This window comes from Rhinolophus sinicus, chromosome 14 (genome assembly GCF_057876585.1).
Source record: "Rhinolophus sinicus isolate RSI-liver-muscle chromosome 14, RSI-T2T, whole genome shotgun sequence".
Classification (NCBI taxonomy): domain Eukaryota; kingdom Metazoa; phylum Chordata; class Mammalia; order Chiroptera; family Rhinolophidae; genus Rhinolophus; species Rhinolophus sinicus.
Genome location: NC_142514.1, coordinates 177,463,205 through 177,489,002, shown reverse-complemented (window position 1 = coordinate 177,489,002; position 25,798 = coordinate 177,463,205). Strand labels below are relative to the sequence as shown.

The window sequence follows — 25,798 nt, the reverse complement described above, 5'->3', positions numbered from 1 at the left end:
GGCTCTTAGCACAATACCTGACCCACAAGCAAAACTCAGTAAGTGGTTGTCATTATTACTGTCATTATGAATACCCCAAATGATGTTTTCATTGAGGAGAATTCTAGAAGGGGACACGTGTGAGTCTTGCTGTATCACCAGAGGCAATTTTGTCTCAATGGCAGTGAAAGCTGAGTCTGTGTTTGCTTTAAGACTCAGAGGGCCGACAGCTCTTTGCAGACTATGGCTCTTTTCTTGAGACTGGTCACAGCCCATCCTGTGGTTTTGCATCTTAGCAGGAGAGCTGCCTGTATAATCTATAAGAACCCATCAGCTTGAGAACTTCCGTGGTTTCTGAGTCACTGTCAGGCCATTTCAGCTTCCAAGCAGAAACGCCCATAGCGGAATCACCATCGAGGCCTTTTCGTCCTCCCTCTGTGTAGGGTGGGGCAGGGTGCTGCCTCCCACCACAGATCCCTGCTCCTTCATCTCTGCATGGAGGCCCAGCATCACAGCAAATCCCCGAAGCAAAGATGCTCGGGATGGCCCAGCGAGGTGCTCCAGACCCAGGCCTACTTCTGGGTCCCGTGTTCTGTCTGCAGATGCTGATGGGATCTCCAGTCTCACCACGCCCTTATCCTGGCGGAGGCAGCGTAGAGGAATGCTGGGTTTTCAGTCATGTGTGTGCTCTCCTGGCAAATGGAGAGTCCCCCTTCTCCCCAGCTTCCCCCCTCCTCCCAGTTAATCCCCGACAGTGCCTTCCCACCTCCTTCTGCACCATGGAAACTGTTTCAGTGTTGTCCTGCTTCCTTCCCTTTGCCTTTCCTCGCAACAAAAGTGGAGCGTTCCACTGGCCCTCGCTATTTCCTTCTTTGTATTTTGGGGTTGCTGGGCATCTAAAACATCTTGTTTTTTTTTCTACTCAGGAATCCTGTCTCCTTCTCTTGGACCCATTTCCACTTTTTATGAAAGTACATGTGGGTAGCTGTGGGTGGTGAGAAGAGTAGGGCTGGGAGACACAGACCCATGGCTGAATGAGAGGCCATGCTCCTCTCTTGTTTTAATCAATGACACCTCTGAAAGGGATACCCACCTCCATTCCTCTTGCTAATAATTGCTCCCCATATTAACCCAATTCCAGAGCTCAGTGCTCTGTCTGGCGCTTGCGGGGAGAAGCCCTCAGGGAGGCTGGGTCGCGTATCAGTTAAGAACATTCAGGTTTATATCCCAGCCCCGCCACTTACTACCTCTGTGATCTTGGGGGAATTGCTTAATCCCCCTGGGCCTCAGTTGGCCCAGATAACAGATGCTAATAGCAACACCTATCCCCACAGAATTGTCATGAGATTCAGTGAGAGAATCAGCACAAAGCACTCAGAATTGTGCCTGATAGTTGGTCAGCACTCAATGACTAGTAGGTCCCATTGATAGTTGTTATTATTCCTCTCAGGGGTGGGGGATGCCTTGGTCTTGACAGCCTTCCTCAGCCTGGTCCTTAGCTTTGGAGATTCAGAAGTTGCCAGTCAATGCACCCAGCACCTTCCCTTCTAGCGAAGTCTATGTGAGAAGTCAAGTTATCAATAACAGTGGCTTGATGAACATGGACTCAGTGCTCAGAGGGCAGTGGACAGCAGGAGGCTCGTATGGCCTGTCCTCTCATTTCTGTCACAGGGACTGGCCTGGAAGTGCCCCATGGCTGGTTGGGAACCCAGCTCTCTCTCACGCAGGAAGGTAGGCTGAGCTGGTTGCAACATCTGCTGACTCCAGCACCCACTAGGGCTGAGCTCGTTGACATGACTGGCTGGAGTAGCCCCCTCTCCCCAGCACTTCTTGGGCGCCCTTTTGGATTCACCCTTGGTTAGAGAAAGTTCTTCCCAAAGCAAGGAGGCCTCGTCTTCATTGAGGGCTGTGTAGAGGCTCCCCAGCCTTGTCAGAACTGCTCTGAGCACACCAGGAGTTACCCTGAAGGGCCCAGCGGTCAGATGCTCTCCCCTCCCTGTCTGCCCTCTCTGGTTCACAAATGGCTTCCTTCCCACACGTCACAGTACAGACAAACAGGCCCATTGCTTTGGACAAGCCTAGTCGAGTGGGGAGGTCACCCTGGTGACATTGATGTGCGTTTGGGTGCTACCTAGAAATCAGTTCCCTGCAGTGGGACTTCTGATACAGATGGCTGAGCTTACCCATTACACAGTGATTTTTTTTCCTTCTCATTTATTTCTTTTTTAGGTTAGGAGCACTTTGCAAGCCTCCTCAAATATGACTTCATGATTTCCTTTGTTTTTCAATAATTAAATACTTTCTGTGAACAATAATAACTGCTATTTATTAATTAATATACTAATTGGGTGATTTTCTTATATTGTCTTTAATCTGTACAACAACATTTTCCAATTTTATAGATGAGGAGGCTGAAGCTCAGAGAGACCTGTAAACTCAGTAATTGGCCCAATACCTGTGCTTTTTGGGTGGTTTTTTTTTTTTTTTTGGCATTGCCTCAAGATGATTAGTATTTTTCTCCCCAGTTGAAATAAAAGAGAAAATGTTTGCATTTATGTTTCATCTTCTAAACCAAGCTCTCAAAACCTTATTAAAGAACATAAGTAGAAAAAACAGTCATTTTGATTTGCACAAGCCCAGATTTTGCAAGGACAAAAAGTTAATGTTCTGTTTCATTTGTTTGTTTGCTTGGTATGTCAGAAATCAAAGTCCTTTATCAAAGGAGAATCAGGGACACCAACTCTTACAGCAGAATGGCGATATCTGGGTGAGAGCTGATGCGTGTCTGAATAGGGTAGTGGCCAAGGATGGGTAGGAGAGATATTAAGGGGTAGAATCAATAGGATGTGATTGATTGATATGGGCTGAAGTCCAAACGCCTTCACTTAGGCAGCCACTCCAGCCTCAAGTGTTGCCGTTCCCCGTGCCTTGTCTGCTCTAGCAGGTTCCTGAGTGTCCTTGCCCCCCAGCAGGCTCCCTGCCTCTGAATGTGCTGTGCTGGCCCCCGTTCCCTCACTCCAGAAATCTTGGGTTCATCTGTCTGTCTCCCCAGCTAGACAATGAGCTCCTGGAGGGAAGGTGCTGAATCTCTGCTCTCTGAACCCCAGCCTCTGGCACAACGCCTCGTGTACCACGAATATTTGTTAAGCGAATCAATAAATTAAAAAAGGATGCAGGATGAAGAGGAGTGACGAGAGAAGGACTGAAGATACCGGGCATGCCGTCAGACCTTATGATACTCACTGCTTTCTCTGATGTTACACATTTGTCTTCATCGTCCTCATCAGAGTGAGGCACGAGAGTGATCCGAATAGCATGCACCTCTGCTCCCTGCTGGACTGCAAACCAAATAAAACAGGAAGGGAACGGTTCAGAGAATGTTCTAACATCCTATCCCAACAGTTTCCATAAGACTGTGGCATTCCTAGAGGCAGTGCCTTCTGTAGTCATGGATGTGGGTATGGGCCGGGGGCACTGACAGCCAGGAGAGACATAACAAGCCAAGGGGGACAGATCCCTGAGACCTGTTCCGAGTCCCGAGCTCCGGTCAGTGCTGGATGCACAGACAGCCCGTGAGCTGGACCTTTCCAGGCTGCTCCTGAGCTTTACATTCTCAAATCTCTCTCTCTCTCTCTCTCTGCTTTGACTTTTTCTGTTCCTCCCTTGTTACTTCCACGCTCACTGATCCCCCTGGTACTCGGGAGACCAAAATGTAAGCCAGAGCAGGAGACAGGGCTTGAATTAATTTCAGTGTCTTTGTGTCTTGCAGTGAAATAGAAAATCTTGCTTGGCTTGCTGTATTTTCTTAGTTAACTTTAAAAGAAATTAGTTAATTTTTAAAGAAAAGGTTTATTTTCTCTCATGTCCAAATATACCATGTGAAGTCTTGGGCGTGTCAGCGCAGGGGCTTGGGAGTCGGGAAGACGTTGTCACTCCATGGCGTGGGCGCGTTTCTTTAAAGTTCCCTCTTTAAGCTGCCTCTCTCTGGCTCTGTCTACATACCTGGAAACTGGAGAACCCAGGACCATCCGCAGCCTGGCTACTGCCTACCATACCTGCAGCGACTTCATAAACCCACCTCATATTTCTTTTGTGAGAATTACTGTCATGAAGGTACTACAGCCCTCATTTCACAAGTGGGGCAGGCAAAGCGCCTACTCTGGGCTGTGTACCCAGTAAGCAGCTGGGCATAAGGACCAGAGTTGCCTGCACCCCGTGCCGTCAGCGGCTTGGGTAGTGTTGCTTTCTTTATCCTTTGTGTTTTAGTAGAGATCTGAGAAATACTTGCTGGTTCTGGCCTTGTACTGTCCTAACCTCTTATTTCTTCCTCATTAAAAAGAAGGGTGGGCTTGGAATAGCCTGGGTTCCCTGGGACCCTGGGGGTGGGGGGATCCAGGAGGCTGGTCATGGGAGTCTCCTGACTGCAGTGCACATGAAAGAAGCTCTCACCCTAATTCAGTTTGTGAGGAGGAAATGGCCACCCAGGCCAGGAGAATCAGCAGCTCACAAGCTCTGTCTGGGCCAGAATGACAGCAATACAGCTGGTTTGGCTGGCTATCTACGCTGATCACAGACTCCAATGGGCAATTATACATGTCTTTGATTAATAAAAAATGGGGCAATGAATGAATACTTAATCAATGCAGTCTGGCGGGGAGGCTCTTTCAGAACCGGGCTAGGGGTGAGGCAGTGAATAATCAAAGGGATCCTAGGAGGTGAAAAGGCAGGGCACCCCTCCAGGGGGTGGTTTTGAAAAGCTGTCCAGTCTGGGTCCTTCTGTCTCTATTCTGTGCTGGGGATTTACTGGCAGCTCTGGGAGCATTGGATCAGGAGAGAAGGTTGAGCTGGTAGACGAATGGGTAAAAATGTGTTCTGTGCCCACCCACGTGGTCAAGGAAAAGCATAAGGAATAGGGGTGTGTCTGTGTGTTCTCTGTGTGTATGCCGTGAGTTTGTGATCGGTTGTGTTCTGTGGGTCTGCCTGTTCATGCAATGGTATTAAAATTAACTGGATTGGGGAAGGAGGAGAGGCCAGGGAGCTGGGAAGCTAAAAGAGCATCAAGGCAGATGAAAAAGGCCACTGCTGGGATTAGAGGGGGAGACTAGAGAGAAGATCCCAGGGCTCCATCAAAAATGGCGTGAGAGACTGCGGGCCCAGGAAAAGGACGTGATGGCGAGTGGGAGGCGTTGGACCTCCCCCAACACTGCCCTGCTTGTCCTGGCCCTTCCAGCTTGGCTCGGGCTGGAGCAGGGCCTAGGAGGACGGGGAAGGGCGGCCACAGAGTGACTCGAATCCAAATTGCGCAAAGCGCGAGGTCCAGACAGGAGAGCCTGGGAGGAGGCAGCGGTGGGTTGACAGGGATCGGCCGGCCACAGGCTGTGGGGGCCAGGGGGCCAGGGCCAGGGTGTAGGGGCCATGGATGGCGAGGTCCACTGACTCCTGGGGTGACTATGAGGGAGGGCAGGACCTCGTGCTGCAGGGGTGGGGCCTCTGGGAGCTTTCGGGCAAGTGGTGGTGAGGGGACATGGCGAGTCCTAGCTGAGGGTCAGGGAGGATTCTGTTGGAGTTCAGATATTTTGGGCATTACACTGGTCCTCATTGTGACTGACTAGCCAATAGGACCTTGGACAAGTTGACAAAACACCCTGGAGCTTTTGCTTCCCTGTCAGCAAGAACGGAAGGTAACAAAACAAGTTTGCCAGATTGTTGTGGAGATTTGTGAGGACATATATAAAATTCCTCCCTCCCTGTGCCTGCTTCAGATTTGCTGCTGCCTTTATTTTCATGGACAGTCTCCAGAATTTGGGCTCAGTTCCTGCTTTGCGACCTACTGCCAGATGTGGTGGGATTGAAAGGCTTTTTGCAACTGTTTCTAACAGCTGGCTTCTCTCTCCAGCCCCCAAAGAACACTTTGTCCACTGGTGCCTTTTCCACAACCCCTGTACCAAGCAGCCTCTGCCATCTTTTACAGGATCCAGAGAATCGCTCACCGATGGTTTTTGCCCAAGCTGGAAACAGCCAGAACTAGAGAACTACATGAAGGGAAGGGCCTGCCAGGGGAACTTTCCAAGTGCTCCAGTGTCAGAACTTGCAGCTCCTGTGGCTAGCCATGGATTGACCCCTGCACGTGGCCACCCTGCTGACAGGGCTGCTGGAATGCCTTGGCTTTTCCAGAGCAAAGCTTTTCAGCTTTTCGGCTGGGCGTCCCTGGTGTTTGTCTTCAAAATAGAGCATTACTTTGAGGAGCTGTGTGACCCGAATGCTGGGCTGATGGGCAATGACACGGTGCAGGACGGTAAGGGAGTGATACCTTCTCTAGGAAGTTGAGTTTGGTTCCTAGCTGGTGGGAAGGGGTAGGAAGGACTGCACCCCCAACCCACCCTGCCAGATGTTCTGTGTTGAAAGGAAGGGACTGTCAGCTTTCCCCATCTTCCCCTTTCAACCTAAGGGGTACCTCAGAAAGGATACCAACTTCTGAGGGATAATTAGGGGCACTCACATTTCAACTCACCTAAGGGAAAACTTTCTACCATGGAAGCTGTCAGAGATGGAAGGGGCTGCCCTAGAGGGTAGCCAGGCTAGGTGCCCACCTGGCAGGAAGGCCAGGATGGCCGGGAGCTTGGCCCATCCACCCTGGGCTTCTGATGTCTTGCTTTCTCTCCTCCAGACTGCAAAGCCCAGGATGAGAGGTTCTCACTCATCTTCACCTTGGCATCTTTCACGACAACTTCATGACCTTCCCCACCAGCTACATCATTGGCTCTTTCAAGACTACCGTGGCCGACCTCATAGCCAAGTAAGCCCCAAAGGCCCAGCGTGGGCACAGGTGGGCAGGAGGAATTCTGCTGGCAGCAGCCTTGCTTGAAGGGAGACCCAGGCCAGGCCCTGGCCCAGCAGCTCTGTTAGAAACAGCCCAGGATGCAGACCCACCTGCTTTCCACACCCCTGCTTCCTTTTCCTCACCTTCCTTTGCTCCACATGAATGTGTGTTCAGTGTGATGCTGAATTGAGCAGGAGCCCAGACCTACTTCCTGTGAGGGCTGGTCTGGGGCCACGGCAACAAATTAGCTGTACCTAAAATTGCCAGTCTGCCTTCGCCCTGGGGATACCTGTTTGCATCTCCTCCAAGGCCTCACCCCCGGGGGCTCAGGCTTAATCCTCCTCCTGCTCACCCTCCATCTCTCCCCAGAGGCTTAGCTGGTGAGGTCTCCTAGGCATCTGCAGTGGTGAATTTCAGGTCCCTTCTGACTGGAAGGGAGACATGGGGGTTTCCCCATGCAGATGAGTTAGGGAGGGTCAGGGACTTGATCTCCAGCACAGAGGCGGCCACTGCAACTTGCCGAGTGGTCTGCTATTCCCATCCTGCTGGGCGCTGTTAGGACCTGAAGCAAACACCTCCTGGCAGGCTCGTGAGAGGTTAGTTGTCAAATGGAGGGAATGGAGGGCCAGCTGGGCCAGAAAATAACCAGAGGAAAGCAAGTGCCTTGCTCTTTAAGCATTTGGGTACTTAACGACTTTACCTCAGCTGCAGGGTCTTTGGCTCCCTGTCTCTTCCACTTCCCTCTCCTTCCTTTGCCCCTTCCTCTTTTCCAGCCTCAGCATGTTAAGAAAAACAAAGTTTTCCTTCCTGTATTTCTCCTTCACTTTCACACAGAACATTTCACTTCTGACACTCTGGTCACCCAATATGTGGGATTTCCCCACACCCAGCAATTCTGTGACACCAGCTGGGTGGCCTACAGTTTAACTCAATTCTGACATTCTCTGCTTGGAGATAGCATTCGATCTCACAGGGAAGGGCTCAGTCCCATGAGACCACCCATTTCAGCTATCTCAGGTGGAAGGTCTCCCATGGGGGGGAGGGGAAAATTTCCCTCTTTCCACTCTTAGTTCTTTTGGCTGATCTAATAGTCAAATTGACATAAAGCAGATTAACCGGAGAAAATAACCAAATTTAATTACATATGTATGTATAGGGGTTCCATAAGCATATGGGGCCTGACAAATTGAGCCCTTGAGACTCATCTGCCATCTTGAGCTAAGGAGAAAGGGTGTGGGAGTAATGGTTTAAGGAAGGCAATTCCCAATGGAGATGGAAAAGCAAATGTTTGGTGCACAAACGTTTGCTGGGCCATTGTTAGCAATGGGACACCGAGAGGACTCTGAGCAAACAGCTGTGCTAGGTTCCTCCCTCTCACACACTAGCTCAGACTAAACTATAGTTATCGTTGATGTTCGCTCCCTCCCTGCATCAGGTCCTCTCAATTTTTTTTAGGCAGTTAGGGCAAAAGCCAAAGTTTCTTCTCGAGTCTTTTCTTTCTTAAAAATAACCAGCTTCAAATAATCACTATCCCAAAGAGGCACATTTGGGGTGGCAAACTCTACTCCCCTTCACCAGGTTACCCACAACTTCTGTCTGACTTGGCTACAAGTCACAGGATCCCATGACTTCTTCCCCCTTGGATTTGAATATTTGCTCCAGCAGCTCACAGAACTCAGGGAAACACTTACTCATATTAGTTTATAAAGCACACGGTAAAGGGTACAGAGAGACAGCCAGGTGAAGAGATACCTATTGGCCATTCTCATAAAACATCCAAGAAGAGGAAGCACAATTTCTTTACAGAAAGCTGGGAGGGTCCCAAGCACAGGAGCTTCTGTCCCTGTGGAACTGGGGTGTGTCACCCTCCTGGTATGTAGGTGTGTTCAGCCTGGAAGGTCTGAACCCCGTACTATCGGAACTCTATGGAGGCTTCCTCACGTGGGCAAGATCAATTATTAACTCCTTTTCCAGGCCCTCTCCCCTCTCCAGACAAGTGTGTGGGGACAGGGCTGACAGTTCCAAGCTTCGAATCATGGCTTAGTCTTTCTGGTGACTGGCCCCCATTCAGGAACCCACTCAGAGTTGCTTCATCAGAACAAAATATCCTTTAATGCTCTTATCACTGGGAATTTACAAGGGTTTTGAGAGGCTTGTGTCAGGGGCTGGAGACAAAGATTAAATACATGTTTTTTATTATAAAATCATTGTATCACAGTCTACCTCCTAGTGTTGGAGCATGGCTCCCTTATAGCAAAGCAATCATAAAGTTCAAAAGATATTTGAATTACATATTATGGATCCCTTTCAGTCATTAATAACTATCCAGTCCATCATCATATCATATGAAAATGTATCCCAGGGCCGCTCAGGTTTACAGGCTTCTTTTCCATCTTGTCCAGTTCCGAAAGCAGGAGTGGTGTCAGCAAAATATGGCTTCACCTTGGTAGGTATCTGGTATAATTGAGCCAAGAGACGATATCGTGTCCTGCTCTGAGCCTCTTTTGAGGTGTTAATGTAATATTGGATTTCCCTCATTATATAACCCATTTATCCATCCCCCTTACCTTCTGTTACCATTTTTCCTCTCTCCATGTGTCCCCAAACACTTGCACCTGGGGAAGGGACAGTGGGTTCAGTCTGGACCGCAGGCAACAGTACCAGTCTAGCCAGCACCTGCCCCTCAGTCCACTTCTGTTCAGATGGGGTGAGGTCACACGGGGGCAGAACTAGTGGGCTGTCTAGCACCAGGCAACCTAGCTGCTTCCACTGTTAGCCCCAATTTTGTCAGATGAGAGGAAGGCACATCCTGCCCCATCCGGCCCTTAGGAATCATAACATAAAGGTTAGAAACAGTGACCGTTTCTCACTTAGGAATCATCCCTGTTTCCATTCCTTGTAGATACAGCCCTGGTCCTGTGACCACTGTGTTGGTAGGGAATGAAAAAAAAAAAGTTGAGGTGCTGTGGGTCCCTACCCCCTCTGCCCCGGGAAAGTAGAGACATCTGTCCAGTGGGACACTCCTTTAGGCCCCCTCATGTTGAGTGTGAGCACACACTTGTGAAGGCGTGTCAGCCAGCCCTTCATGCCCTCATCTCCCTCCGTTGCCAACGACCAGTGTTTCAATTGCTTGATTGAGTTCTCTATCAAACAGGTACCCCGAGGAGAATATCTCTGTCCCGGGTTGGCTAGTATGGGCTCTAAAGGGTGTTCCTGGGTCTGAAGAAATGATGGGCAGCCATCCAAACTGGTACAGCACGGGTTCTGTACTCGAGCGTGTGCATCTGCCCCGGCAAGCCACGCCCAGGCCAGAGTTCGTGTCTATTCCATTTGTAGCTGCCCAGGGCTTCCAGCATCAGTCTCTCTTGCCGGCTCTGTTCAGGGCCTTCTCCCCAGGGAAGCTGCCACATGGCCATCTGCCGTCTCTGTCTCTTTTTCTGGCAGGTAGAACAGCTCTTACTGGCCTTTTGTGCCTCAGAGGACGTGGGAGGACTATGTATAGATCCAGCCCATCTCGGCACTGCAGCACCCCCATCTCCACTCAGTTCACAGACCCAGGTGGCCACCTTAAGTGAGCACATAGAGGCATCTGCTTGTGGATCTCAAGCATTATCTGAACGTGGAGAGGGGTTTTTCTAACCGTCATCGGCATGTCCTACTGTGATGCAGCCCTCAAGTGCCATCGCCATTTCCACAGGGCTACACCCCATCCAGGCATCCCTTTCACAGACCAGGTATCCGTTGCCCTCTGCCTGACCACACACGGCCAGGTCATTGGCCACTGCTCAGGAGTCAGTAAAAACCCAAACATAGGGGCTTTTCCCATTGTTCAGTTCTTCCATCTCTGCTAGGAAACTAGCCTGCAGCTCAGCTCACTGAGCTGCTCTGTTTTCACCTCCTTGGATCTGAAAGGGGGCCTTCCCGACAGGATACCGTCCATTCAGCGTGGAATTGCCGCCCACAGCCAAGCAGCTCTTTGTTGGTCAGTGAAGAGTCCTTTATAGGGCACTGTCCAAGTGACAGGCGAATCTGGCGGCTCCTCACACCGTCCCACAGTCAGTCCTTGGGGCAAAGAGGCTGCTTTGTCCTCCTCCTCGCATTCCCCAGGCAGCGGGAGCCTGTATCAACCGTTTCCGTGTAATTAGGGAACTCTTCTGAGCACCGCGCTAGAGCGTTTCTCCATCATCATCCGAGACATTATGGGCATTTCACATCTTAAGATCATTTTATGCCCTTCAGTCACTGGTGAAGCTTCAATTACTATCTGATAACAAGATAATAAATGCCCCTCAGATGGAAATTCTCTAGTTCAAAGTCCGGTAGTCATCGTTGAGAGGTGCCCACAGGCTTTTGCCATGGCCCCAGTCTAGGCTGCCTGTGAGCTACGGCATAGAATGTGTCCCCACCAGCATTCCCGCTTCCAGTGCACGCTGGGTTCCCGTTTAGCATGTCCAGGGACGTGGCTTGAAGAGCAGGCTTACACACCTTCTGGTTTACAATACTAGGTAGGGGAACCATGTCCGTCCCCACAACACAATCAGGTCAAAGAGACACAAGCACTTCCCACAAATGCTGTTCAAACATACCAAGTCTCCTACAAACTTATCCCTTCAACCTCAATTCCTTCCATTCCTAATGGGAGTCTCCATTAGGATGTTATCAACAAGTTTGGGGTTTATAGTACGAGGTAAAAGAACTGTTCCCCAAGGTGACATATTAGCCATTCTCACAAAACAGGTAAAGGAAACGCAGTTTCTTTACATAAAGCCTGTTTAAACATCCCAACTTTTGCAGTCTTATCACCCTTACAGCTTCAGGTTCTCTCATGAAAGCCGTCGCCCACCTCAGGGCTTCACCGGTGGGTTCTGGTATCATGGTATGTGAGGCTCCTACTTCAAGGAATCCTGAAACTTCTCTTTTTCACTTCCTGACCAATATTTACCCACTCTTGTGCAAAAGGGTTTGGGTCCCCAGTGAGGGACCAAGGGACTCTGTCCCTTTTGTCAATCTTTAACTTGATTAATCTGCCACAAGCCATCGCTGGTCCGGCTTCTTCTTGCAATCTCTATTTCCTGGCTTTAATTGTTTTTCTAAACAGGGGTAAATAGACTGGACTTGTTTGGGGACACTTTAAGGCTGGGGGACCAGCAGGGGCTCCCCTTGACCCACCCAACCTTCGGCAGTGCTGTATCGAAACCTTTGTTTTAAGGCCTGTGGCGCTAGCACGGTGAGCAAGTCTTCATACCAGGAAGTTTCTTAGCTGCTGATGAGATCGGAAGTGGCATGACGACCAGTACAGGAACGCCCATTCGGGCCCAGCCCTGAAGGCCAGCGCTTTGAAGGCACTTCCCAAGCAATGGGGACTGTGCAGCAAGCAGTTGGGGTAGAAGCCAAACAGCCAAATTCTGCTGTCAGGAAGGGTGTCAGGGTCTGGCTGATGAAAAATGGCAAACACATCACAGCCTTTGCACTCAGTGATGGGTGTTTGAATTTCATGGAGGAAAATGATGCAGTTCTGATTGTTAGATTCCATCGCAAAGGTCGTGCTGTTGGTGACATTCCCGGAGTCCGCTTTCAAGTTGTCAAAGTCACCAGTGTCTCTCGTTGGCCTTATTCAAAGGCAAGAAGGAAAGGCCACAATCCTAAGTTTTGATGGTGAAAACATGGTACTATTTACTGTCTTCACCTTATTCCTTAACAACCATTTAAAAATGTCTACCCTGCTAAGACCAATCCCTCGTTTCTTTCCATTCTCTTGTTAACGAACCTAATATATGTTTATCAGCATCCGTAAGACTCATGAGGGGAAGCTGAGACAGCAAATTCAATAAGGCTTTTTGACCTGATTTTTGGTTTTGCAGCAGTAAGGTTCTGTGGGGTGCCCACGTGAAAGGGGCCCCCTTAGCCACAGGATTTATTACACCGTGGTCTGGGTAATGGCCATACTCAGCGATGACTGTCCTGGTCATCAGGAAAGCCAGTCCCATGTGGCTGGCACACAAAGTGTATCAGCTGCTTTGTCAGGGGTGCTCCACTTGCCATTGATAGGGGGACACAGACCCTATACTGGTTTTTATCCAGTCCAGCGGGCTGGCAGTTCCCTCAGGAACCGCCTCCTGTGTGTCTGGATCACATACAGCCATCTATGATTTTTCCATCGTGAGCTGTGGGTCCAAACATGCTCCTCCACTCTGCCACATGCAAAGCCAAAGACACAGCCCCAAGTTAACGACTCACGGTCCATTTCAGGAGAGGTTCCTCAGGAAGCTGATAAGGCCGATCCACAAAATGAAACAATTCCTTCACACGATGCCCCCTGGTTTCAATGGTATCTTGGTTTTGCTCTCCTCTCGCACTAACTGCCTTCTTGGGGAGCAGAGGTCATAGAGGTACTTTCTGTTGTCCCTGCATAATTTTTCCCTTGGCACATTGGCTTTGAGGCTGGTGGCTAAAGCTCAGATTGACCTGAATCTGAACTTGGTCCAGCATCAAGGTCTGACCCAGCACTCTTTTAATTTCATTTTAGCGATGACAGGTAGCTATGGCCAAGAGATCATCTAGTTCACATTTTTTTTGTTAGTTTGCATTTTCTTATGCATCTAGTGAACCAAATCCCCAAGGGGTAGATCCACCTCTAAATTCTGTTGGTAACTTTTACCTGTAGTGACTAACAGAGGCACAGTGGCTGCTCACACTATGATGGACCACATGGCCCCCCAGGAATCAGGGATTCTTTATCCCACACCTCTCCATCCCTTTTCTTCCCAAACCACAGGCTTCCATGAGCCAGGGCTGTTGTAGCAAATCCTACCTCACTGACACCAACTCTATTGAAAAACCTACACATCTCCTGCGTCTTTCTCCTTTCCTTTCTCCCACAGAACACTTTACTTCTCACACGGCTGGTCACCAAATGTGTGTGGGGGTTTCCTACACTGTGCAACTTTGTGACACCAGCTGGGTGTCCTCCAATTTAGCTCAATTCTGACATTCTCTACCTGGAGAGAGGGTCAGATCTCACAGGAAAGGGCTCAGTCCCACGAGACGGCCCCCGCCCCACTTTAGATGCCAACCACAAGTGGTAGGTACCCACAAGTTCTGTCTGATTTAGCTACAAATTGGAGGTTCCCGGACCCCCCCACCCCTACCCATTTGTGTTTGATTATTTGCTAGAACAGTTCACAGAACTCAGGGAAGCACTTATGTTTACTAGTTCATTAAAGGACATGATGAAGGATACAGATAGACAGCCAGATGAAGAGATGTGTAGGAAAAGGTCTGGGCAGGTCCCGAGCACAGGATCTTCTGTCCCTGTGGAACTGGGGTGTGTCACCCTCCTGGTATGTAGGTGTGTTCAGCCTGGAAGGTCTGAACCCCATGTATTCGGGACTCTATGGAGGCTTCCTCACGTGGGCAAGATCAATTATTAACTCCTTTTCCAGGCCCTCTCCCCTCTCCAGACAAGTGTGTGTGGGGACAGGGCTGACAATTCCAAGCTTCGAATCATGGCTTAGTCGTTCTGGTGACTGGCCCCCATTTAGGAGCCCACTCAGAGTTGCTTCATCAGAACAAAATATCCTTTAATGCTCTTATCACTGGGAATTTACAAGGGTTTTAGGAGGCCTGTGTCGGGGGCTGGGGACAGAGATTAAATACATATTTTTTATTATAAATCACAATACTACACTAAAGTACTGCTTTTATTACCCCACGCCTTACAAGACTCCCAAATTGCTAAACAGTTCCGATAACCTTGGGGTTGTGGTCCTGAAATTATAGCTCCCTGTAATTTTAAGCTTAGGGTCTAGATCAGGCCAATGATTTCCTTCTAGATTCATCCAGAAAAGGTTATTGAGGCCCAGAGAGGGGCAATGCCTTGCCCAAGGTCACACAGCAAAAAGGATTTAGGATTCAAGGTTTTATTTTATTTTATTTTATTGGGGAAGGGGAACAGGACTTTATTGGGGGAAGTGTGTATTTCCAGGACTTTTCCCAAGTCAAGCTGTTGTCCTTTTCCATTTTAGTTGCAGGGGGTGCAGACCACCATCCCTTGAGGGAGTCAAGGAGTTGAACTGGCAACCTTGTGGTTGAGAGCCCACTGGCCCATGTGGGAATCGAACCGGCAGCCTTTGGAGTTAGGAGCATGGAGCTCTAACCACCTGAGCCACCAGGCCAGCCACAGGACTCAAGGGTTTGATTCATAGACCAGACACTAACCCTTTTCTCGAAGGGATTGACCTATTGGGACTTCAACCACTCTGTCCCTTCAGGCTTCTCTTTTCTTGACAACATTCTCCGTCTCCCATTGTGTATTTCAGATTTTTCTACACTAGTGCCACTCTCATCATAGCCTCCATCTCTGCAGGTGAGTGCTGTCAGCTGGGTGGGAAGGACACCTAGAGCTCAGGGGCCCCTGGTGGGTAGGGCAAGTGCAGAAGGTGATGTCAGGACACACTGACCTCCACAGTTATTTGGAGATCCACAGACCTTGAGCTTGAGGGAATCCTTAAAAGAGTTACTGCTGGTCTGTCAAAACAGTTTAGTCTACTGTGAAATGTGAAACATAAGGACAATAGAGGGATTGCTTCTGAGAGTAAAATTTATTCAAAAGATCACATCCAGGGGCTGGCCTGGTGGCTCAGGCGGTTAGAGCTCCATGCTCTTAACTCCGAAGGCTGCCGGTTCGATTCCCACATGGGCCAGTGGGCTCTCAACCACAAGGTTGCCAGTTTAATTCCTCGAGTCCCGCAAGGGATGGTGGGCAGCGCCCCCTGCAACTAAGATTGAACACGGCACCTTGAGCTGAGCTGCCTCCCAGATGGCTCAGTTGGTTGGAGCACATCCTCTCAACCACAAGGTTGCCGGTTCGACTCTCGCAAGGGATGGTGGGCTGTGCCCCCTGCAACTAGCAACGACAACTAGACCTGGAGCTGAGCTGCGCCCTCCACAACTAAGACTGAAAGGAAAACAACTTGAAGCTGAATGGCACCCTCCACAACTAAGATTGAAAGGACAACTTGACTTGGGGGAAAAAAAAAGTCCTGGAAGTACACATGGTTCCCCCCCAAAAAAAGTCCTGTTCCCCTTCCCCAATAAAAAAAATCTTAAAAAAATTTTTTTAAAAAAGATCACATCCTTCCTCTTCTATGTGTTCAAATGTTCTCTCTTTTAAAAATGAAATGGTAATGGGAATGACAGTGGTTTTTGAAAATATCTTAACTTAGCTGGGCAAAAGTTGACCACCCTACTATAGTCAAAAGTTTTCTTTTCAAATTTCACTGGTCTATAAACATATCGAATTCCCAAAGTCTGAGGAATTCCAATCCTTTCCCCAACAGAGATCCCAGGACCAGGGACGCAACTGGAACCTCGCTCTTTCTGGAGCCGATTTCTCTCTCAGCGCCTCGCCTGGCACCCGGTGTGGCTGTCTGTGACACAGCTATGGCACTACCTCTTCACTGGCACCCTCAACTCTCTGCTGACCAACCTGGCCGTTGGGGACAGGGTGCTAGGTATGTGGCAGGTCAGGGAGGCAGCCCATCTGCACATCCCAGCTGGGGACTTGGACCCTCGAGGGTGCAGGGTGCTAAGCTCAGCAGGGCCGTGTGCTGCAGAGGAAAGTCTGAGCAGGGGTGTGGAGAGGAGGGTCAGACAGGCACGGGCAGGTGGGAGAGGCCTGTCCTGTAAGGCAATCCTGGAAATGTCTTACTCCCCATCCCACCCCTCTCTGTCCTCTGCAGTCAGCAGCTACACAAACACCGTTGCCATTACTCAGTTTTTTGGAGTGCTGTGTGCCCCCTGGAATGGCCTGCTCATGGACTGTCTTAAACAGAAGTACCAGAAGGAGGCACGAAAGATGGGTGAGACCAAGGCTTCAGAGGATCAGGGAAGCAGGATGGGAGAGATCTTCATTTACCTCCATGCCCATCTTCTCTTTTCTTAATCCTTTTCTACTTGTATCCATCCATCTATCCATCCATCCATCCATTCATCCATCCATCCATTCATCCATTCATCCAACCATCCAACCATCCACTAGTCACTGAGTGCCAATTATGTGCCAGCCATAGTTCCAGATTCAACACTGGGCAAGGCAGTTATATCCTTGTTCTCAAGCTGTTCTCAGTCTAGAGAGTGGAGAAAGGCACTACAATCTGTGAAGTAAACCCAGAGGGGCTACGGGGACACGAAGAAGAAGAGCATATAACCTGTTCCGAAAGAGGATGGGATTGGTGTCCAGGAAGGCTTCCTGAAGGAAGTGACATCTAATCTGAGCCCTAAAGAGTGAGTAAGAAGTGAGGAGATGAAGAGGAGGGCCTGGGAGAGTAGCCCAGGAATACAATGGGGTCAAGCCAGTGAAGGGGAGAGCGAAACATTGAGGAATCTGGGGCATTCCAGACGGCTGGCCAGGGCACAGAGCTCTGGGGGCGTGGTGGTGGGGTGGAGGGTCAGAGAGAGAGAAGTACCGTGTTTCCCCAAAAATGAGACCTAGCCGGACAATCAGCTGTACTGCGTCTTTTGGAGCAAAAATTAATATAAGACCCTGTCTTATTTTACTATAATATAAGGCCAGGTCTATAATATAATATAATATAATATAATATAATATAATATAATATAATATAATATAATATAATATAATATAATAATATAATATATAATACTGAGTCTTATATTAATTTTTGCTCCAAAAGACGCATTAGAGCTGATTGTTTGGTTAGGTCTTAATTTCGGGGACACAGGGTAAGAAGGGGCAGGCAGCGTGCCTTGCCGGGGAGCTTGCTCACACATGACCCTTGAATGTGTGGAGGAATCGAGCGGCGCTGAGGTATTTTAACCTGAGGGCGTCTGGGGTCGGTAGGGACAAAAGCAGAGAGTAACATTTCTCCTACAGTTTCATCTATACCTCACCCACTCCCCTGTACTGCAGTCTCTTACCCCGGCTGGAGTGTTTTAAAGCAAATCTCTGACATCACGTCATTTCATCTGTAAATACTTCAGTTAGTATCTCTAACAAATAAGGCCTTTTTTATGTGCACCTCATTATAATGTCATTATCACACCTGAAACAATCCCAATCGTTTCTTGACATTATCTAACATGCGGTTCTATTCAAATTTCCCTAGTTGTCTCAAGTATGTCTTTTTACAATTGGTTTGTTCAAATTAGGGGCTACACGATGTATTTGGTTGATGTGCCTTTTATATCTTTTGAAATCTGTGTCCCCATCTCAATCTTTTTCTTTTTTTCTGGTCGTTTATTTGTTGAAGATCCTGGGTCATTTGACCCGTCACATTTCCCCCATTTTGGATGTGGCATCCTTTTCATGTCACTTAAAAATGTCTTTTTGATTGGGTATTTTCTGTGAACGGGCACGTTGGAGGCCTAGGAGACTCAGTTTAATATTTTTTGGCAAGAATGATTGCGAGGCAGAGCCGTGGGCTTCCAATGGGCTCCCATCAGCAGGCCCCTGGCACCGGCTGTCCCTGGTTTATGATGTTAAGATTGATCAACGGGTTCAGACATCGGCAGTCTGATGGGCTTGTGTATAAGGTTTCCCATCAGCTGCCTGCCTAGTGATTTTAGCAGCCAGTGATGATGAATGCCCACACCCGTAATTCTATTAGGGCTGCAAAATGGTGCTTTTCTATTTCTATCTTCCCTTCTGCTTCTAGAATTCCTCTAGAAAGAAAAACTTTCCCTCATTAGCTATTTTGTTATCCAGAAATAAATGCTTGGTTTTTCCTCTATTTCCGTGTCATAAAAATGAAGTTGCCTTAGCAACCTCTCGGGGTGACTACTCGTTGCTCCTCTTTGAAAGTCTTGTTTTAAATACCTTTGAATGTGTTTCAGTCCATTTCTATCACAGTTCTTCTTGATGTTCAAATTGTCCCATCTTTGGCCACTGGGAACCTGATAAGTCCAGTATCTGTGTCTCTTAGACATAATCCTATTAGTTTTAGAGAGTGTCTTTACTTTCTAGCACAATGAGAGGTGTAGGTCCATTTCATCGCGTATGTTTCCTGCTCCAAACTTGAAACCAGCCATTTCTCCAAGTAGCCCTGGGTCCCTGTAACGGGAAATGGTCCTCAAAGGCTGCAGTCTAGATGCTAAGGCTTCTAGTTCTGGGTTGTCACTGCTTTTAGGCCTTGGATAGAGGTAAGACATACATACATTTTCAGACGAAAAAGAACATCATGAATACCTAATACTGATATTTTAACTCAAATTTTGCTTCCTTGATTCTACATTTGTATATATTTTTCTCCCTCTGAAAATCATGGTTCCTGACAATACTCCTGATTCCTAACTATACATACGCATACACTGTATACTATATACTCGTAAATACACAATATACTATATACATAGCCACACATATATCATCTTTTAAAAACATATTTCATACATAATTGCTGGTTTAGCAATGTCAATACTATTAATAATACAATTGCTACGCGCTGTTGGCCCTTCCTTCCTGCCTTCCCTCCCTCCCTCCCTCCTTCCTTTCCTTCCTCCTTCCCATTTTCATCTTGAGACTATCTCCCACAAGAGATGTAGTCAATGACTGTTTGTTATAAGTCATCAACTTGATATAAAGTTATGTTCATTGGCTTCATTTTGTTTCTAATTCTGGGGGATTGCTTTTCTTCTTTTCTTCCTATTATTTTTAAAACATGTACATATCAAACATTTACATTTTTCCAAAGCCAAAACTGTGAAGCAAGATATATTCAAAGAAATGTAGTTTCCCTCACTGTTTCCTGCACTCCATTCCTTCACTCTCTCCTTGGTAATTATTTTTACTGTTTTTTTTACTTAAAGACCATATATAAATATACTTTCTCCCATTCTGAGATCAATGGCAGTGTATTGCACACCCTGTTCTGTAGTTTTCTTTCTGGGTAACTCTGTCGACCAAGCGTAAATGAATCAGGAGACTTCACTAAAATTAAGTGACAAAATTTTATTCAAGGGTCTTAAGTGAGCAAATTACAATTCTAGAAGCACTACCAGGTAATACCCAGGGTGTTCCAAAGAAAAAGAAAAGGTTGGTAGTTTTTATGGTAAAAAGCACATCCTTCAGAAAAATCAGTCCGTCTGCTTAGCGTGGTCTGAGCTAGTGACCTTCCAGATGTCTGGTGGTCTGCACACGTGACCATTCTTTTTCCTAAGTCCTTCAGAGGGTTACCTACATACCTCCAGCCATTGATGCACAACTGAAACGTTCTAAAGTACATTCCCAGGCTTAAGGAAAATAAAATCGTTTCTCTCATGTTTCAGCCCCCTGACTTTCGTCAGCTTGGCTATCGTGACTCCAATTTGTTTCTTCACTTCTTCCTCATGCCTGTCCTGCTCTACAGCGGGGCCCTGCCCTCATTCCTTTAGCCGCTGCCTAGGTCTCTATTATGTGGCTGCAACATGGTTCATGCAGCATTCCCCTCTTGGGGGCTATTTGGAAGGTTTCCAGTCTTTTGCTATGACCAGCAATGCTACTTGGAATATCTGGCTCTGGGTTGCAAGGGGGCAGAGCAGATGTGGAGCCCATTAGGAGGCCATTGTAATAACGTATGAGCGAGTTGCTGGTGGCCTACAAGATGACTCAGTGGGGATGGAGAGGAGTGATATTTAGGAGGTAGATTATCAACATTTATTGATGCATTGGAGATGGGGCATGTGGGAGAGGATGATTCAAGAATGACCCAGGTTGCTGCCTGGATGGTTGGGTGGGTGGTGGCTCCTCCCTTTCTCCCCATCTTCTTGCCCCCTCCCTGCCCTCCATGGTGCCCTGCCAAGGCAGCCCTCCTCTTCTCCCTTGGAGCAGGTTTCTCGGCCTCTGCGGCGGCCCTTTTATCAGCGGTGCCTTCGCTGGTGCCCTCTGTGCCCTCGATCCTCATCATCCCCGTCCAATATGTCACCTTCATCCTGCAAGCGATCAGCCGCTCCTTCCTCTACAGGGGCAATGCTGCCTTTCTTACCCTCACATAAGTGGGCTTGGGGTGTATTACCTAATGGGGGACACACTGGGGCAAAAAGAAGCGTGCTGGAGGTAAGGAACTGGGAGGGGAGGATAGAGCTGGAGGTGGTCAGGTGAGGGACACAGGGTCTGGGAGCAGGTGTGGGGGCGATGCCTGGAGGGGGCTTGGGGGAGGGATAGAGCATTCACATACTTGAGCCTTCCTGTCGGCTCTCCCCTCTGCCTCTGTTGTCTATCTGGTGAACTCCTATTCACCCTCCAGGGCCCATTTCTGTTCCAACTCTCCCAGGAAAGAGTTGGAGAGAAAGTGTGTTCCTTTCTTTGTGCTCTTGGCACGCACTCTAGTCTTGCTTCTTTTGATAGTGCACACGTCACCAGGCATACAATGATCTGTTTATGTGTTCTGTCTTTTCCTTGAGACCTCCCTGGGGCACAGCCTGTGTCTGGGTCCCTGCTGTTTTCCCAGGGCCCAGTGCAATGCCCTCTCTGTGTTCTGTGGTTTAAAAGCCTGAGCCAAGGCAAAGGGGGTGGGTGGGTGGGTGAAGGCAGGCCTAGAACAGAGGAGTCAGAAGCAAGTGGCTGACAAAGGTCTACGAGGAAGGGCAAGTTCCTACTCCACGGGCGCTGGCCCTGAAGCTCACTGCAAGCCCCTTGTCTCTCCCCAGTTTCCTTCGGAGCACTTTGGGAAGATCGTGTCTCTGCTCCAGTTCCCCATCTTCACCCTCATCAAAGGCCCCCTCCAGGATGACAGTTCTACGTGAGTACAGTGAAGAGGGCAGGTGGTGGCCTTAGACTACCAAGGACGGCCAGACTGGGGCAACTCTGTGGGCCCCCAGCAGAGGGCACCACCACGCCTGGCAGTGTCCTGACCACAGCACAGCTCTGTTGCCCTCATTTCAAAAAGCTCAGCAAAGGGTAGAACAGGAGTTTAAATCCGTCATTATGAGAGAAAGAAAGAAAAAAGGACTGAACTTAACACACTGAGGAGAATTCCCTGATTGTGACACCGGACGACCCTCAGTTAATATTCAGGAGATGTGTGTTCTAGCCGATCGGTGCCTCCACCAACTTCCCGTGTGATCTTGTGCAAGTCGTTAAATGCTCTCAAGGCCTGTTTCTTTACCTGTGAAATGGACATAATATTCTTCCCCCACCCTACTCCACAGGGCAGAATGAACACTAACCCCTGGTCCTTCCTCTGGGGCGCTGTAGTGTCTGAGTAGAAAATAACGAATCGGGCAGAATTCTGGTCCCTTCTCTGGTGCTGCTCTGGGTCCCCGGACTTTGCCTTACTCCTCCTCTCCTCCTCCAGGTGAATGTGATGTTGGTGCTTTTCACTCTTCAGACATTCGTCCACCCCTTCCTGGTGTACCATGAGTGCCGGCAGAAAGAAACCCCCCTGCAACAGCCTAGCTCAGAAGCCCTTGATTTTCAGCCCTGCAGATGCTTTTGCTCACCTGTGCTCACCTGTGCTCACCTGTGCTCACCTGTGCTCACCTTAGAGGACCCTGTGTCCAGAAAGACTTTGCCCACCCAAGCTATTTGTATTAAGTACCCATTGTTTTTCCTTAAAAGAAAAAAAAAAAAAAGCTGTATTTAACTACCAGCCAAAAATTTTGATCAGCAAGAAAAGAATCTCAGTTGCTAAGCTGATTGACGTCATACAGACTGAAAGCAAAGGCAAGTGGAAGTTCTCCTTAGTTCCACAGCAGGAAGGAAGCATATGGCTGTGGCAGACATGGCCTGAAGGGAGGTGACATGACGGGAGAGAAGATGTGTCACCTCCTTCTCTAGGCCTGTTTGGCCCTAAAGCCCTCGCGTGCCTGGGCTCCGAGCTGCTGGGTGATTTTCTGGGCCTCAGCTATGCCCCCTGGTGTCGAGGTGGCACCCAGTTCACCCTCAAAGGCACAGCCTTGGTGAGAGAATGGTGGCAAGCCTGGGGAGGTAGAGGAGCAGACGGGGTGGGTGGGAGCCCCTGGGCCTGAATCCCAGCTCTGCCACTGATGCTGCATGACCTTTGGCAGACCTTTCTCTGGCCTGAGCATCAGTTTTCCCATCTGTGAAATGAGAGGGTTCTGGAGCTGGAGGTTCTTTCTGGAGCTAATGTTCCCGAAGGTTTTAAGAACAGAGAGTCGGGCCACCCACAGGGCCTTGGGAACCAGGTGGCCTGCTTGACTGCAGGATTTCTGGCAAAGCCTTTTAGGCACGTTTTCATCTTCAAGAAAGGGGATGATTATTTACTTTGGCCATCATATACAATTTTTCTCTGGGGGATAATTTTGCAGATAAATAAAGCATCTCTGCCTAAGGCAACAACTGCTCCTCCTCTCCAGCATTTGGGGCTGTTGTGTGTGTGTGCATGTGTGTGTGTGTGTGTGTGTGTGTGTGTGCATGTGTGTGTGTGTGAGTGTGTGTGTGTGTGCATGTGTGTGCCTGCCCTGTGCGCCAGCCTGGGGCAGTGAATGCTGGAGTGGTGATGGAAGAATCTGGATGCAGTGTCCTGGTGTGGCCGCTGGACCCCGAGGTGGGGCAGGAGCCCCGAGACTAGGATCTGACCACCTGGTCGGGCTGTAGACCATCCCCCACCCCAGGAATCTCTTCTTTTGCCTCCTCTTCCTCCCTACCTGCCTCCACCTGGACAGTCCACAACCCCAGCTGGAAGCACTAGGTGGAGTCCGAAGGTCCAGGTGTGAGTCTCACTTCTGCCACTCAGCATCTGGGCATGTCCCTTCACTTCTCTGGATCACAATTTCCTCACCTGCAAAATGCAGTTAATCATTTTTACCCTGAGGGTGTTTGCGAGAATTTAAAGTAATTGCTACCGCCTGGCACGTGGCTGGAGCACATGAGCATTTGTTCCTTTATTCACTCATGACCAGAGAGAAATGGGTAGCAAGGAGGGAGAAGGCCAGGGACCCAGAGGGAGAGAGATGGTAGGTGGGCGAGATGGGAGAATATGGGGCACGCTGGGGGTTCCATTCCACTTAGGCCTGAGAGGGACTGGGAGAGGATGGTCAGGGGGAGGGGGCTCGCAGGCAGATTCGTTCATTTATTGTCATTGTCAACGAATGTTTATTGAGCCCTTACAATAGGTCAGGTAAGTTTCAGGTGCGGAGGATAGGAGATGCACAGGGTCTGAAGCCAGCTCTTCTCTAAACTGCTGAGGGGTAATTTCCAGGGGCCTAGGAACCTGGGTGTGGGGACAGAGCCCCAGAGAGCAATTTCCAGGCTCTCGGCCTCATGTGGAAAGGTGCTGGCTTGGGTAGTAGATGGCCATCAGTTGTGACTAGTTGGCCGTCAGCTGTAACCAGTTAGCCATTAGCCACTGATATAACTGCTGTGGCTGAGCTAGCAGGGACGGATTGCGGCTGGCAAGTGGGGTTGGTTGGTGGGCAGAGAAGGGGACAGCAGATGTGGATCACGCATTGCATCGTGTGGAGCCTGCTCCCTGTGTCTCCACCCCAGCCTCCAGCGAGACTATAGTGGTATGAAACCCCCATCCATGGCTCTGTGGGTGTTCCTTTTTGGCCTCACGTATTCTGTGTCTGAGAGCGGGACCAGAGACCCTGCATGACACTGGGTCTGAAGACTGACACCAGAGTGCTAATGGATGTCTTTGATCTTATCTTTCTCAAAAACTTTCAGTGGCTCCCTGCTGTCCAGGGGGAAGGCCTAGTTTCCAGCCTGGCATTTAAGGCTCTTAGCAGTGTGATTCCAACCTCTCCCCTGACCTCTTCACCTCCCACCTCCAGGGAAACAGCTCATCCAGGTAGCCCCAGGTCCCTGGTCTCTGGGTCTGGAAACACACCAGTTTCCTTTGCATTGGGAGCTCACCCCATCTCTGCAGGAAACCTGCCTAGTCTGCTGGGGTCCTGCTCAAAATGCCTTCTCCTGCAAAAGTCTTTCTTTGGGCTCTCCAGCAGCTCTGAGTTCCTGGCGTTTGATCACACCCTTTCTGGAAACTGCTTCCTCGCATGATAACCTCTCCTCACCTGGACAGCAAACCCCAAGAGGTGGCACCTGGGTCTCACTGGCTCAGTGACCATTGTGTGCTCAGTGACATGATGCTAGTTAGGGCTTGCTGAACAGCAATCGAGCAGTGAGGGGGTTCTTTCTTGTTCTGGCCCCAGAGCCCACCGGGAGGAGAGAGCAGAGCGTGTGGGTGGTGGGGCAGCCTGGTGCCGTGGGAATAGCATGGGTTGGGGGGCCAGCCCAGCCCTTTCTTCATCCCAGCTCCGTGTGACTGAGTGTTGGGCCACTTCACCTGTACATCTGTTTATCAGTATGATGGAAGAAATAGAACCTCCTCCCTGAACTGTTGTAAGGATTAGAAATTAGGTCAAGTGCCTACACGAGGTCGGTACTCAGCAGATCACAGCTATCATTACAGTCAATATGTTAAATTCAAAAAGGATGCTGAATGTCTACCAACTGGTGAATGGATAAGTAAATTGTAGCTCCATACCATGGAATATTATTCAGCAATACAAAGGAATAGAGTGCTGATACAAGCCGTGACATGGGTCAACCTGGAAACTGTATGCTAAGTGAAGGAGGCCAGTCGTAAGAGATCACCTACAGTATGATTGCATTCAGACATGAAATGTCCAGAAAAGGCACATCTCTAGAGGCAGAAAGTAGATTAGGAGTTGCCTGGGGCCGAGGGGAGGAGGTAAAGACTGCTAATGTGGAAAGCATTTCTTTTTAAAACGTTCTAAAATTGACAGTGGTTGTACAACTCTGAAATACATTGAATTAAACAGTTTAAATGGGTGAAGTGTATGGTATGTGAATTATATCTCAATAAAGAGGTTATTTATAGAAAAAAAGATGCCTGGATTCCTGGGAAGTGCAGAGAACACTTACATCCAGACAGAGTCAGAAATGAGTAAGCAAGGGAAGCGGCCACATGCATGCACAGCTTCTTATTTCTGCCCCCAAAGCCTCCCTCCTGTAACCTCTTCCTCAAATGGGACCAACCGCTCTTTCAAACGCAGAGGGCGGCAACCCAGGGGTTTCAC

The 25,798-nt window shown here is 49.0% G+C and overlaps 1 protein-coding gene across 1 annotated transcript; it reads left to right on the top strand.

Annotated features, from left to right (window-relative positions):
- Positions 1 to 6,097: 6,097 nt before the first annotated feature.
- Positions 6,098 to 24,550, top strand: SLC43A3 (solute carrier family 43 member 3; the record flags this gene model as incomplete). Its single annotated transcript, XM_088789903.1, is given in 12 exon segments — positions 6,098 to 6,157; positions 6,160 to 6,274; positions 6,647 to 6,697; positions 6,700 to 6,775; positions 15,118 to 15,164; positions 16,138 to 16,311; positions 16,540 to 16,659; positions 20,625 to 20,788; positions 21,443 to 21,527; positions 22,001 to 22,246; positions 22,590 to 22,693; positions 24,530 to 24,550. Coding segments are annotated over 12 exon segments (1,263 nt in total), but the record flags the coding sequence as incomplete, so codon positions are not given.
- Positions 24,551 to 25,798: the final 1,248 nt, after the last annotated feature.